The sequence below is a fragment of the Ceratotherium simum genome, chromosome 5, assembly GCF_057802395.1.
Source record: "Ceratotherium simum simum isolate JZ-2026a chromosome 5, ASM5780239v1, whole genome shotgun sequence".
Lineage (NCBI taxonomy): Eukaryota > Metazoa > Chordata > Mammalia > Perissodactyla > Rhinocerotidae > Ceratotherium > Ceratotherium simum.
In genome coordinates, this window is record NC_141904.1 from 76,534,225 (window position 1) to 76,548,979 (window position 14,755).

General features: G+C 41.4%; 1 protein-coding gene across 1 annotated transcript in view; it reads right to left on the bottom strand.

Annotated features, from left to right (window-relative positions):
* IL5RA (interleukin 5 receptor subunit alpha) overlaps positions 1–14,755 on the bottom strand; it is a 33,687-nt gene that overhangs the window by 12,053 nt on the left and 6,879 nt on the right. The window contains exons 4-8 of the mRNA XM_014796746.2: positions 14,331–14,469; positions 11,562–11,715; positions 11,300–11,487; positions 9,049–9,194; positions 4,931–5,069 (exon numbers count right to left, since the gene is read on the bottom strand). Of these exons, the coding sequence (XP_014652232.1) occupies positions 4,931–5,069; positions 9,049–9,194; positions 11,300–11,487; positions 11,562–11,715; positions 14,331–14,469 (766 nt within the window). The remainder of the gene's footprint in view (positions 1–4,930; positions 5,070–9,048; positions 9,195–11,299; positions 11,488–11,561; positions 11,716–14,330; positions 14,470–14,755) is intronic.

The following is a 14,755-nucleotide window of genomic DNA, read 5'->3' on the forward strand; positions in this document are numbered from 1 at the left end:
GAGAAGCGGTGCACCGGTGCACGCCCGGGATCCAAACCCTGGCCGCCAGCAGCGGAGCGCGCGCACTTAACCGCTAAGCCACGGTCAGCCCAAATTCTTAAATGCCTCCTGATTTTCTGCCTCAACCTATTTTCATTAAGTCCTCACAAGTTCTAGGATGTGTCATGTAGCTCTAAGAACCAACCCCCAACCCCCGCAAACTGTGACAGGAAAGCCAAGGCCAGGATTTCCTATAAGTAACCTGTCTTGTGGAAGGAGGTGCCCTGGAAAGCAGGGGGCACCCCTGTTAGCCTTGACTGCACGGCTGAGCGATCTGAGAACTGTGGTCAGCCTTGTTCTGCTCCTCTGGGTGCAAGTGCTACACATCTCAAGCTTCAAGAAATCTTTTTTTAAAAATTGGTAAATTGGTACCATTGCATGGATCCTGGCCTTCAGATATGACCTTCAGTGAGGTCAGGGCGAAGCCCAATTATCTGTTTGACAGGCAATGCCTGTGAATGTGGGTAAGACCCGTCACTGATCTGCGGGACTCAGAACACTGAGCCTGACCAATGACATGGTTGGAAATAAACGCAGGGGGGACTCACATAACACTCTTTTCCATGGGGAAGGACATAACTGTAGGAAATTTATTTTCATAATTATTTGTTTCATGCATGTCATTTGAGCTTCATGGAGGGCAGAGAAGAGAAGATGATGGACTTCAGGAAAGGAAAAGCTTCGCTAAGACCAGGGTCAGGAGACAAATGTTTTGGTAAACAGGAGATAGCAGAGATAATAAAGGAACAGAAGAATCCGGAAGTTAAGAGAGTTTAAAAAGGAGGAAGACTTGTGAAAAGTGGGAAGTTAGCTCATAAGATAAGACAGAGAAGCCAGTTGAGGAAGGGCAGTTGATAACGAGAACTGATAAAATGAAACTGCTACTGCCGTTTGAAAAAAAATGTTCCATGCTCTGGAAATCCTAGCACGAGAGGGCCAATCTTTGGCAGTTTCAGGCCAGGCAGGGAGCACACGCTTGCTGGCTGTCCCCTCAACTGCCATCCTCTGAGCCTCTGGACAGTCCAGGGACCTGCCAACCGGAGCTGGACGGCAGTCCTGTCTCCTCCAGCCTCTCTTCATCAATCAAAACTTACTCATCCTGTGTCTCATGCTCTATTCAATAACCTTGGGCTATAATGGGTTAATTAGTTAATTGAATCTACTCCAATTGGCTAATTGACTCCTGTGTCACCTATTTGAGAAAATGATCCATTAACAGCCACTTCTTGGCTGTTTGATAACCACTGAATTATTTGGTATCTCTGGCCTCCATTTCCTTACCTTAAAATGAAGGAGGTGGCCTTAATAATATCTAAGAGGTGATATTTGAGTGGGGCTTTGGAGTGAAATGGAAGGGGAGTGCTCCAGAGTGCCTTTTATATGACAAGGCAGGAGAGGAGGAAGGTTGTCTAAAGGAAATGAATGTAGCAGCAAAGTTGCCTGATAGACTGCAAGCTGAGCATAATGATTGCTGCATCCTCAAGGGGTAAGGAAGAGCCATGCAAAAGGTCCCAGAGGGGCCTGGCCTTCCTATTATGTTTATTAATCATCCTGATGAAAATGGAAAGTCTGCATTGATTAAATTCACTAATGATCCTAAACTGAGCAGGGGAGTCAATTCCAGAAACAATGGATTTATAAGGTGAGTAGTAATATTAATCAGCTCATCTTCCTGAAAAGGGTGGCAGTAAATGAAATGGGATTTGCCATAGATAATGGCAGTGAGGTGCACCTGGGGGGAAACGCTAATGAGCCCAGTTCCAAATGAGGAAGATGTTATTTAGGAAATAGTGGGAAGAGAGCTCTAAAGTGGGGAGTGAGTAATAAATTAAAAACAACCTTAAAATAAACTCTCAATGGGTCACAATTTCACTCTCAGCACTTTTGTGGTGGGCTGATGGAGTACAGAAGAACATGAGTAGCAGAACTGGAAAGAACTTTGGGGTACAGCACACATTTTACAGGTGAGGAGACTGAAAAATTAGGCATGACTAGTCAGGGGCGGCAAAACCCTGGCATGCTTGTCACCACTCTGTGCCTGTATTGGTGACAGAAGATCACCCCTCCTGACGACCTAAATGTAGCCTGACAATCCTCGACACAGCACTCTGAGCAGTCGCCGATTATTTGGCCCGTGAAACATTATCTTTTGCCATCTTTAACTTAGGTCAGAGAGCTGGACGTTGACAGAGCCATGGCTAAAACCTGGATCTCCTGATTTGTCTCTTGCTTCTTCCTCACTCTGTAGGTTCTAACCTCTTTACAGTCAACACTGACTAGAACTTCAAAACTCAAACAGTCAGAAAGCAGAACTGTCTCCTTAGCCAGGGTTCCCACCTTGGTCTCTACCATGTTGGTTTGAAGTCCTTGGACAGCACTAAAATATTATCTGAAACTAGATGTGTAGTGATGTTGGGAAGACATGGAGAAATATCAGTAATTTGGGGCCAATGAGTTGTGTGTCCTTGGGAATAACATAAAGCATTTTTTAAAAGGAATGAAATGCAGGTAATGATAATTAAGCTTCTACTATAGGCATTTGATAAAATTAATAACCTTGTTAAAAATTCCCTGGGACTGATTAATGTTTCCCCTGCGTGTTTCCCTCGGTGAGTGCAGTGAATTTTATTTGTGCAGATGGAGCAAAGGGAGGGAAGTCCTGTGTGTGCTGGGTCTGTTTAGTCAGGTTGGGGTGTCAATCTAAGGAGGAGGGGAGGGAGAGAAGATTGGCCTTGGCAGAATTATGAAGTAAGTGCAGTTGGCCCATTCTCAGTTTCTTTTATCCTCCTTTCTGTTCCCTCCCCCCAGGAAGGCTCCTGCTGCACCTCTGAGTCCTGGTAGGGTAATGTCAGGGCCACTCCATAAGGCTGTGCTAGTTGTGTGTTGCACAACCCGAGGAGGCACCATTCCGCTTTGGAAACTCAGTAACTCAGCATGACCAGCCCCCTCAGAACAGCTCTTCGTTCCTCTGGCCTTTCCACATCTTTCCCAGTCTTCCGTGGAAATCTGCCTGATATATGTCTGATCTGACTCATATCCATGTTGGGTCACTGCCTGGGAATTTCCTGAAGACCCACCCAGTAACCTAAGTGCATGAATTAAATAATAGAAAATTTTAGCATGTGCCTGCAAGAAATCTCTCCTTAAGTATGCTCTCCAAATGATCATTGAATACCCCATCGGATGAGTGAGAGGTGACATTCAGATGCTTGACCAGCCATAACCACAAAGTTAGCCACCAGGATCTCTTAAAGAAGTCTTAACTTGTTTAGCACTTTGCGGCTTGCAGAATCCTGGCACAGCATGCCAGAGTGCTAAGAACTCGGGTGCTGGAGTCAGTCAACCTAGATTTGAATCGCATCTCTGCCACTTGCTGGCCACGCAGAGTTAAGCAAATTGCCTAAACTTTCCAAACCTATTTTCTCATCTGCAAAATAGGTTTGTTGATAGGATTAACGAAAGTAATGCATGTGTGGACCATTAAGCACAATGCTTGGTAAACAGCCATCAATAAATGTTATCTGCTATCATTGTTATTGTTTTTATTTCACAATACCCTGTGAGGCAGGAAAGGTGGATATTATCTCTTTTGTCCTGGGAACCTGAGTAAGGGCAGAGAGAAGTGATTTGTCCAAGGGTGTGCAATCAATATGTGCGAAGGCTGGGCGTTAAACCTGTGTTTTCTATGTAAGACCCCAGTGTTCTTTCCGCCATTCCATGTTCTTGTAGATCTTAGGCAACACTTAACCATGTATGTGTGCAGGCCCAGGCTGCATGGTTGTGGAATACACATGAGATACACTAGTTGTTTTTAACCATCTCCTTCTCTCATAAAATGCTGATGGGTGCCCAAGACACCCAGATAATAGCAAACACAGGGTATGAATTTTCTGTCCTCAAGATACAAGGCTGCGTCTCCAGGATACGAGATTGCCATCTGAAGCAGAGTGAGAATGGGAGTGTGCCCTTTCATCTAGAGCCTCCATTGGGTACTTCATTACCCTTCACAGATCCCACTGACAGATGCAATGATCATTTTATTTGCCAAGTAAACTAGGAAATTTGGTCATAAACAAAAACAGCTGCCGAACTAACACAGGTGCCCGGATGGTGCCCGGATGATGCACAATCCTTGTGATCCTCTGTGTCTGTTAGGCTGAAGACCCAGGGATGGATCCAGATTTTGTGGGCCCTGAAGTTTATTCAATTTTGGAATCTTCTTTAAGAAAAGAAACAAAAGTGAATTCAAAATCAAGTATGGGAAAATTATAGAAATGGAGAATTGATTAGTAGTTGTCAGGGGTTAGGAATGGAGGAGAGAGTGAGAGAGATGAGTGTGTTTATAAAAGGGTAAGAGGAGGGATCCTGGTGTGATGGATACCTGAACCTACACGTGATGAAATTGCATAGAACTAAACACACAAATGAGTACATATAAAATTGATGAAATCTGAATAAGATCAGTGGATTATATCAATGGTAATTTTCTGGTTGCAATATTATACTATAGTTTTGCAAGATGTTACCCTTGGGGGAAACTGGATGAAAGCTACACAGGCTCTCTCTGTATTATATTTTACAACTGCATGTAAGGCTACAATTATCTCAAAATAAAAAATTATTAAAAATTGGATAGAAGTAGAATCAGATAATCTGAAAAAAAAAATTAAGTACAGGGCCTTGGGAAAGGCTCATGCTAGCTCACTTTAGCTTCCTTGGCTTCACAGTAAATCCATCTCTGGTCAAAAAGGCAGTAGATTGACAGAAGATGAGGCATAGCAAAGATGTGAAAGCATTTCAAGTCCCACAAATGAATGTGTACACTTTCCAGGATCATCTGTTTTAACCATGAGTAAGGTTGCTTGCTTTAAAATAAACGCAAGATACTTACCCACATAAATAGGCTGACTCCACTCGCTCCAGGGCCCCATCGCTCTGCACACAGAGCGAACTGCTGCCCTCACTTGAATGGAATACTTAGAAATATCATCAATTACTGAGATGAATGCATTGGCCGTCATTTTTTCTGTCTAAATGGGAAAAAATTAGCATTATTTCCAGCATGAATCTCTGGACACATAATTTAAGTACTGTCAATTACCAGAATGGGAGGTCATATATAAGTAATGTGCCTCACTGTTCAGTGACCCATTTAAAATCAATAGGAAACATTGATTAGTTTATTCTAGACGGTTTCAGTGTGGCTGTGTTGGCAGTCACCCTTCAGGGCAAAGCTATCTCGTAACCAAAATAAATAAAATGGGCAATCGTAAGATCTAGATGATCCATCCGGGTCCAATTGATGTTTCCAGATTGAAAGACTGGAGTGGCTGGCAACAGAGCGCATAATCCCCCTCATCTTGTCCCTCCCTATTCTGTAGTCAAATTACTAAACAATATCACTTGGTTTCATCATATTCAGCAGACATCAACAAACTACAATCTGCGGACCAGTCTGGCCTGGTGCCTGTTTTTGTAGAGTCTGCAAGCTAAGAATGGTTTACGTATTTTTAATTGATTGAAAAATATCAAAACAACAGTATTTCATGACACACGAAAATTACATGAAATTGAAATTTCAGTGTCCACAAATAATTTTTCCTGGAACACACCCACATGTATTTGCTTATGGCTGCTTTTGTGGTAGAGCTGAGGAATTGTGACAGAAACGGTATATCCTGCAAAACCTATGACATCTGACCCTTTACAAAAGAAGTTTGCTGATCCTTGACACAGAAATGTCTCAAACAACTGGAGCTGGGGTGGGGGGTGATGAGCGAGGGGGTACATAGGGAAGTAGAAAGAGCAGAGACCTTGAATCTAGGAAGGGTGGGGTTTGAATCCTAGCTCTACCTCCAACTAACTGCAGGGCAAATTCCTTGATCTCTCTGAGCCTCCGTTTTCCCGTATGTAAAATAGGAATAATATACTAACTCATGGATTATTGAGTTAAATGGAATTACCTTTGTAAAACCCAAGCTTAAGGATACATTAGGTTTAATCATTGAAAACTGCCAATATTCAACCCATTTTTGATCTGCAAAAATAGCAATTTTGGATGGATCAATCTGATAATATGTGCTCAATAAATACTAGTTTGCTACAGGCAACTTAGGCTAACATTGTGTTGAAATGAGGCTGTTTTCTCACAAATGAGCTCTTCTCCTATATTCCTTCTACTGGTTAGTGTCACCACCATCCGGCTAATCCCCTGTGCTACACCTGCGTCTTACATACTCCTGGATGGGTTTTTCCCTTCCTCATCCCTGCCCCATGACCACTGCCTATTTGAGCTCTCATCATCTTTTGCTTGGACAATTGCAGTAGCCATTAACTGATATCCCTATGTCCACGTGACCCCCCTGCACCTGCCATCCAGCTCTCATGCTGCTACCAATATTATTCTTCAATTCTGCAGATGTCGTCATATTTCTGTATTGAGTAAAACCTTACAGTGGCTTCCATTGCCTATGGCCATGGTTTAAAAAAGAGAAACCATTTCTTTTTTTTAAACAAAATCTTACAGAGTCATTCTGGGAGAAGTCCCAGTGTAGGATCTAGAGTTATGATTCCAATGTTGGCCTTATGTCCAGGCCGACTAAATTACTGCCACTCGGCTAAAGGAACCCTGCTCTCTCAAGCCTTTGAGTTATTCCTTCTGCTTAGACCCCCCCACCATTCAAAGTGTGGTTAGCGGACTGGTGTGGGTCAGAAGTTGTTTATTACTGATCCGCGATAAGGTAAATACAGAAATTGGGACTACAATTCAGGAGCTTTCATAGCAATTTGACATTGCCACAACATCCAAGTCTATGATCGTTGGGCTTGTCTCTAGGTATATTTGACTTTTCCAGCAAATTGTTTTTATTGTGTTTTACGAAAGTACCAATCCATAGTGGGTTAGAAATTAAAAAAGGAAAGCCAGTCTTTCACCATAGATATTTTGGGAAGCACTAGCTAAAAAAGTCCTCCCCTTCTCTCACCAAGCAAATTTCTATTCGTCCTTCAAGATTCCATTCAATTCCTCTTTCTGGAGGCCCTGGCATGGCCTTTACTTTGGTAAGGCAACTCTGAGGCTAGGTAAGTGTGTCCAATTGACTAGGTCCCTTGATAGCAAAACAGTATCTTATTTATCTTCATATCTCCCACAAAGGAGCCAATTTGTAAATATTTGTTGAGTCAAATTCAATCAAATTGAATTTGCTATGCCTACTATCAGTAAGACATGAGTTTGAATCCTGACTTCCCCATATTTTTCTAGCTTTAGGACTTTGGGCAAATCATTAAGTCTCTCTGTGCCTCACTTTTCTGTAAAATAAGAATAATTACATGATAGAGTTACTGTGAGGATGGAATAAACTAGTGTAATAAAGCTTGACACAGAGTTGATGCTCAATAAATGTCAGAGCTTTCTTCTCAGTTCTGTTCCCCTTTTTGTCCATTAGTGCTAATGAGTTTAAGTTGTGGTAAAATATACATAACATGAAATTTACCATCTCAACTATTTTTAAATGTACGGTTCAGTAGTGGTTACGTTCACCTTGTTGTGTAACCAATCTCCAGCACTCTTTTCATCTTGCAAAACTGAAACTCTACCCGTTAAACAACATCCCCCTCTTTCCCCTGAAAACCACCATTCTACATTCTTGTCTCTATGAATTTGACTACTCTTGGTATCTTGTATAAGTGGAATCATGCAGTATTTATCTTTTTGTGACTGGCTTATTTCACTTAGCATAGTGTCCTCAAGGTTCACCTGTGGTGTAATATGTGTCAGAATTCCCTTCCTTTTTAAGGCTGAATAATGTTGTATTGTATGTGTATACCACATTTTGTTTATCCATTCATCTGTCAATGGACACTTGGGTTGTTTCTTCTTTTTGGCTGTTGTGAATAATGCTCCTGTGAACATGGATGTACAAATTTCTCTTCAAGACTCTACTTTCAATTCTTTTGGCTATATACCAAGAGGAATTGTTGGATGATATGATAATTCTATTTTTAATTTTTTGAGAAACTGCCATACTGTTTTCCATAGTGACAGCACCATTTTACATTTTCACCAACAGTAGTGCTAATGAATTTTCATCTGATCCTTTGTATTATTTTCAACCCAAAGTATGTCCTTTTAAGACAAAAGGCCAGTAAGGTTTGGTTTATTTTCATAAAATTTGGGTAGATGTAAGTTACCTTTGACCTTGTTAGATCCAAGCTGTAACCAGAGCAGTCACTGAAGATAATTTTTAAAACACTAATTGAAAACACTAGTGTTTCAAAAACACTAATTTGAAAAGATATATGCACTCCTATGTTCATTGCAGCATTATTCACAATAGCCAAGACTTGGAAACAACCTAAGTGCCCATCAACGGATGAATGGATAAAGAAGGTGTATATATATATATATACAATGGAATACTACTCAGCTATAAAAAAAGATGAAATCTTGCCATTTGCAACAACATGGATGGACCTATTAGGCTAAGTGAAATAAGTCAAGCAGAGAAAGACAAATACCACATTTCACCCATATGTGGAAAATAAACACATAGATACAGAGAACAGATTTGTGGTGACCAGAGGGGAAGGAAGATGGGGGAAGGGCAAAAGGGGTAAAGGAGCATATGTGTACAGTGATGGATGGCAACTAGACTTTTGGTGGTAAACACGATATAGTCTATACAGAAGTTGAAATATAATGATGTACACCTGAAATGTATATAATGTTATAAACCAATGTTACCTCAATAAAAGGAAAAACTAGAAAAAAGAGGTAAACTGAGGCAAGCTCAAAAAAATGATGAGTTCATTCAGCAATAGCAGAGGAATTGCAACTCGGGACAAACAAAGCCATAGGCAAGTCCAAAGAGACAAAGGGAAGATTAACTTTTGTTTGGTTTTAGGAGGAAATTGGGGAGGGTCATTTTTAATAAAAGTTCATTGCTGAAGAACAATAAAAGTTTCTAAAAGAATGATATCATTGAATATTGGAATGATCTAAAGAATTACCTGAAAATAACCCTTCCTTGTGTTGTAAATTTTCACTTCATAATCAAAGCAATGGACTGGAAAGGCAGAAACTGGTTTCTCCCATTGGATATAGAGAGAGGTTCCTTCAATCTCCACTGTGATGTTTACTGGAGGATTTACTCGATCTAGGTTAGAGAATGAGAGGTCACTGATGGGGGCTGATAAATCCAATCCATTCACACTCCTCAAGGCATTTCTAAGATATGATCTTCTCAAGTATTTACCCTCATGATTTAATTAACTGATCTCCAAGCCACAGGACTCCAGTGGCTCACATATGACTCCTATCTTGTAGCATTGAAGAAGAAGAGATCCTTCTGGTAACCTTCAAGGATTCCTACTCCAAATGGCATTGAATGGTTGAATCCCTCCCCACTTTAGCTCATTACAAGACCCACCCCACCAACCCTTTTTACTTTTCAAGTGGGTCCAAGCCTGGAATAAACCTGATCCTGGAGAGAAATTGCCCTGGAACTCCCACCAAGCCCTGCTTCTACTGAGCAGGTGTGTGGCTCTGGGTAATCATTTCCCCCTTTCTGGGCTCCCGTTTTTGTTTCATTTTGTTTTGTGTGTCTTATTTTGGTTTGTTTGGGGGATGGAGTTGGAAGCATTAGTTTTCTTTAGCATAAAAAGAATGGGTTGGGCTAAATTTGTCTTTGCTTATAACTCTACAGTTCTTTCTCCTGAGACCTTCTCCTTTGATTGCCTTATGGCCATGTGATGTGGGTGGAAATTACTTCTAAGGGAGTGTTCTTGTCTTAGGTTATGTGACTTAGATCTCATGATTAATGAATCATAGGAATAAGCTCAGAATGGGATCTACTGGCCCCAGAGACTGCCATTCCCTAAGCAAAAAATTTTTAACCAAGAAAGTATCCATTTCTTTTAGAAATCTGAGGAATTGGTCTCAATAAAATGAAAATCATACAAGAAAATGAATTTCTGTGGTCTGCACCAGGTTGTGTCCATTTCCATATTAATACGTTTCCCAGGTCCTCCTCAGCACTTTTTATTACCTATTTTCATGAAAGTGACATTTTTAGGTCATTAAGAAAAATACTATTGAAGAGAATTGAATAAACTCTTTAGTAAGGACTATAGTTCTTTAAACAAAGATATACTTCATTTGATATAGACACAGATATGCCACAAGCCAAATCATGTCACTTTAATAATAATATTTTGCATATTTATTGGATACTTATACCTCACACTGTCCTAAGCACTTTCTAATTATTAACATGTTTAATTCTCACAAAAACTTTATAGGAAGTATTAGTTTCTCCCCATTTTTTGGATGAGACTGAGGCACTGAGGAATGACCAGCTTGTCTATGGTCACTAAGCTAGTCAGGGGAGGGGCCAGGATCCAAGCCCAGGCAGCCTGGCTCCACGGCCCACGCTAATAACCATACCACCATTGAAATCTTGAGCGTTCATAACCAAGAATGCTACGTGAAAGGCACCTGATGAGTTTCATTGATATGAGTAACTAGGATGAAGGAGAATATCTTCTATTTTGAGAACTGAGCAAATGAAACCTTAAATGATATGTTTAGATCTGAGAATCATATGCTGAGAGAGACATTATAACTCAAGAACATCCGGAGGAGACAGACCAGAATGGCAAAGAATGATAAGAGGAATGCACGAAGAATTGGGGGCAGGTAGCTTGGGGAAGAGAAGTCTCAGGATGGGAAACCTGGCTGCCTTTAGAGAGCTGAGAGACCATCTTGTGGGGAAAGGGATCAGAAGTGTCTGGAGGTGGTGCCAATCCCTCACAGGATCCACGGGCAGAAATTTTATGAAACCAGTCAGAACTGCTGAGAGACGAAATGGGCTCCCTTCAGCAGTGAGTTCACTTTCCCTGGGACAACGATTCTCAACTGGGGGAGATTTTATCCCCCAAGGGACATTTGGAAATGTCTGGAGACATTTTTGTTGTCACAGCTGGCGGGGGAGGCTGCTACTGGCATCTAGTAAGTAGAGGCCAGGGATGCTGATAAGCATCCTACAAGGCACAGGACAGCCCCCACAATGCAGAGTTATCTGACCAAAAATATCCAGTAGTGCTGAGGTTGACAAACCTTGCCCCTATGGTTTTTAAGCAGGGGCCAGATGGTCACTTATCATCAGAACAGTAGTCAAACTAGGTGACCTTTATAATCCCTTCCAATGCTGAGATTTTGCCATTTGGTTGTTTTGGGTTTAAGTCCATCTTACCATCTTACCAATTGCATGAAGAGCAAACAGCTGATCAAATGGCTTGATCGCAGCATGCTTGCTTGAGCCATTAACATGCACTGCAAGTGAGTCACGCCCTTTGCTATTGATAAAAGTCCTTGGGAACCAGCATGCGATATTTCTCTTCAGTGTGTCTTTGCTGTATTCTTGGCATTCTTCGGTCCGAGAGCCATACCTAAATTGGAACGCTCGTAAGTTTTTAAGGTTGGAGGAAACAACCCATTTGCATAAGTAAAAATAGGTACTAACCTATAGTAGAGGAAATACTGTGTATCCTCAGGGGCATCTTTGCCAACAAGCCAGGTGCAGTGAAGAGAAACTTGGTATGGCCTTAAATGTGTATAATTATTTGCTGCAGTGTTTGTGGTGCAAGTTAAATTCACAATTGAGGTTCCAGGAGAACCTAGGTGGTCAAAAAGAAAAAGAAAAAAACATTGCCATGATAACTTGTGGATTTTGTACTTCCTTCGAAATTGTAGTGGTTGGGAACATCTTATCCATCATCAAAAAGTCTTCATTATCACATATTTATAGAAATCTACTATTTGCGAAGGGCCAGCTTACTGGGGGATGAAGCTAGGATGACAAAACCGGAGTTTCTGACATCAAAGAGCTTTCCAGCTACTTTGGAGGGGTGGTTGTGTGTGACATACATGTATGAAAGTTCAAGAGCAGTACAATATATTGTCATTCGAAGCTTGTGTCCAGTAGCCTCGGTGTTCTGATGCCACATTTGTCAATAAGTAGGTGTGACACCTTGCCCCCTACTGCTCTGGGCCTCAGTTTTTCCAACTGTAAATGGGAGTGTTGGTTGAGGAAAGTGTCTGACGCCGTTTTCCATCCTAGAACTGTATGATTCATTAGGTTGTATCCAAATGAGTCATGAATAACATAGATTGTTGCTCAGAAGGAAATGAGTCCTGACAACGCTGTAAAATAATACCGCCTCTTTGGAGACTCAACGTACACTAGCACATTCAAGTCCTCTTTAGTATGCAAGGACATTAAGGAAATCTTGAGATTTTCAATGGAACCCGTTATGTTCATTTCACTCAGGATTTCCCAAAGTTATTTGACTAGAAAGACTTGTCTTCGTTTCAGTCTCCTTGTCACCACATTAACAGGTGCTCTTCAGAACACACTGTGGGAAGACTGGCCTTGTTGTGGTTGCTCAGAGGAGAGAAAAAGCACTTTGGGCTGAGGGTCAGGGAGGACCTCATCAAAGTGGAAGCCTTTAGACTCAATCTTGAATGATAGAAAAGAGTCTTTTTAGCTTAGTTTAAGTCAGTTGTAAGATCATATTCATCTCTATCAGCCCGTGTCGTTCAAGGGGGAGAGGAATAGAGCCCCCTATTGTCTGTAGAGAACTTAAAGACAAAAGGAAGACTGGCTACTTTGTATTACCACCATGCACTGCCAGATATGTTTGTTTGTTTGTTTACATCCATATATGTATAAATATGTAAATCCATATAATGTATGCCTTGTACTAAATGCACTGTCCATACACTAAATGACCAGATGGTCTATGCCTGAGTACGGTTTAGAGTTTCCTGAAGTCTGCTTGTCTCCCAGCTCCCTTCCAAGGAATTATTTGGTTTGAATTCAATTCGATTCAAGGCGGAAATAATTTTCCATTAATTTCAACCTGTATTGGCATGCTCAGAGAATAATTAGGATTACAGAAATGTAGTTCTGAAAGGTACATTACAGGTTTACTCCCGTAATTCATTCTAGAGAGGTGGGAAAGTGGTTTAACGTAAGGCCCTCAATGACCTGTGTTTGTGATCTTGTGTCTACCTTGGATTGTCTGTGCACTTGGGATCAAGCCATTGTGAATTGGCTGCTATATGATCTAGATAATGTGTTGTAATGAGTAAATGGGACAATCTTTGATCTTTACAATACTGTTCTCAGTCACCAACACAATTTGGGAGGGCTGGCCTGTCCATCCAGTGATGTGACAAGAGAAGGGTTTGACAATTACCCACAGGCCAGACTGGCCAAGGCAATTGTTATTAGGTGCACTCACATATCCCAGGAATTGGTGGCCTACTCCTCCTCTTTTCTTTCCCTATTATGTGTGTGTCTGTGTCCAAGGGTTTAATCAGAAGCATCACTAGTTCTAAGTATTGGAAACCCCAACTTTCCACTGGAGGATGGTATACAGACATTGGATGTTGTCCTCTTTCCTCATGGCGGTCAGGTTGTTCCGTCTCATGGCTTCTGTGAACTGTCAGCAAAGTTTTCTTCAATTTGGTATGAGAAATCATAGAATGAAAACAAGTCCACAAACCCGACAAGAGGGAATACACATCTAAAGCACGTGCTGCTTGTTATGCTGGGTGCAATAAAGCATGAGACGTCGTCCCTGCCCGCAGTGGGCTGAGAGTTGAGGATGGCAGGGTATAAATCTATTTGTTTGTGAAAGATGCATAATGTAATGTTGTATGTGCCAAATGGGTAGCACAGCCCATGATTGAGTTCTGAGGAGGGAAAGCATCCTTCAGTGTGTAGGATGAAAAAGAAAAAGGGCTTTACAGAGGATGTACAACTTGATCTGGGCTTTGAAGTACAGGAGGATTCAGAAAAGCAGGCAGAGGAGATGAGCCCAGGAAAGCAAAGTGTCCGAGGCAGGAGTGTGCTGGTGTGTGGGGGCCACGGTTAGAAATCCATCTGAGAAGAGCAGAGGACTCATGTAGGGTGTAGTTGGAAAGATGTCTTAGGATCCAATTATGGGGGACCTGATGGGCCCAGATTTTGTTTATGACCCCGTGTCTTCTGAGCAGGGCAGTGAGAAGTGTGTGTGATGTTTGCAGAGATGTGCCAGATGGAATTGTATGGGTTGTGACAATAAGAAGTGACAACAGCCTTCGTGAGGATGTTGATGAGGTGGAAGAATACTGGGCAGGAACTGGCGAGTGACTATAGAAAAGAAAAGCGAGTTGTTAGTTGCTTGACTTTCCCATATCTACAAAGTCCGAAATATAAAACTGGGCTTTTAGAGGCCTGCCTTACCTGGTGGGGCTTTAAGATCAGCAGAAACCCAGCTGCTTGCTGCGGGGGAGGGGTCACTCCACGGGATGGTCTGCACACTTGCTGAAAAGCCTTTATGAAGGATGGTTACACGTTTGCTTTCAGTGTTCCTGGTTTCATACTAAAAATAAAACCCACAAGTCATGATATGTAAAAGGAAAATAGCCTTAAACAAACTATTTTAATCAAATATGCATTTTCTTCCACTTTTTAAATGGCACATAAACAAAATGCAATGAAATCGTTTTGCTAGAAAAAGACTAACCTCACCGTTTCACAGGTATATCCATATTCCTAAACTCATCGAGTTGTATACATTAAATATGTACAGCCTTTTACACATCAGTCATACCTCAATAAAATAGTTTTAAAAAATAAATAAATTACCCAATTTTAGTATTTGGACA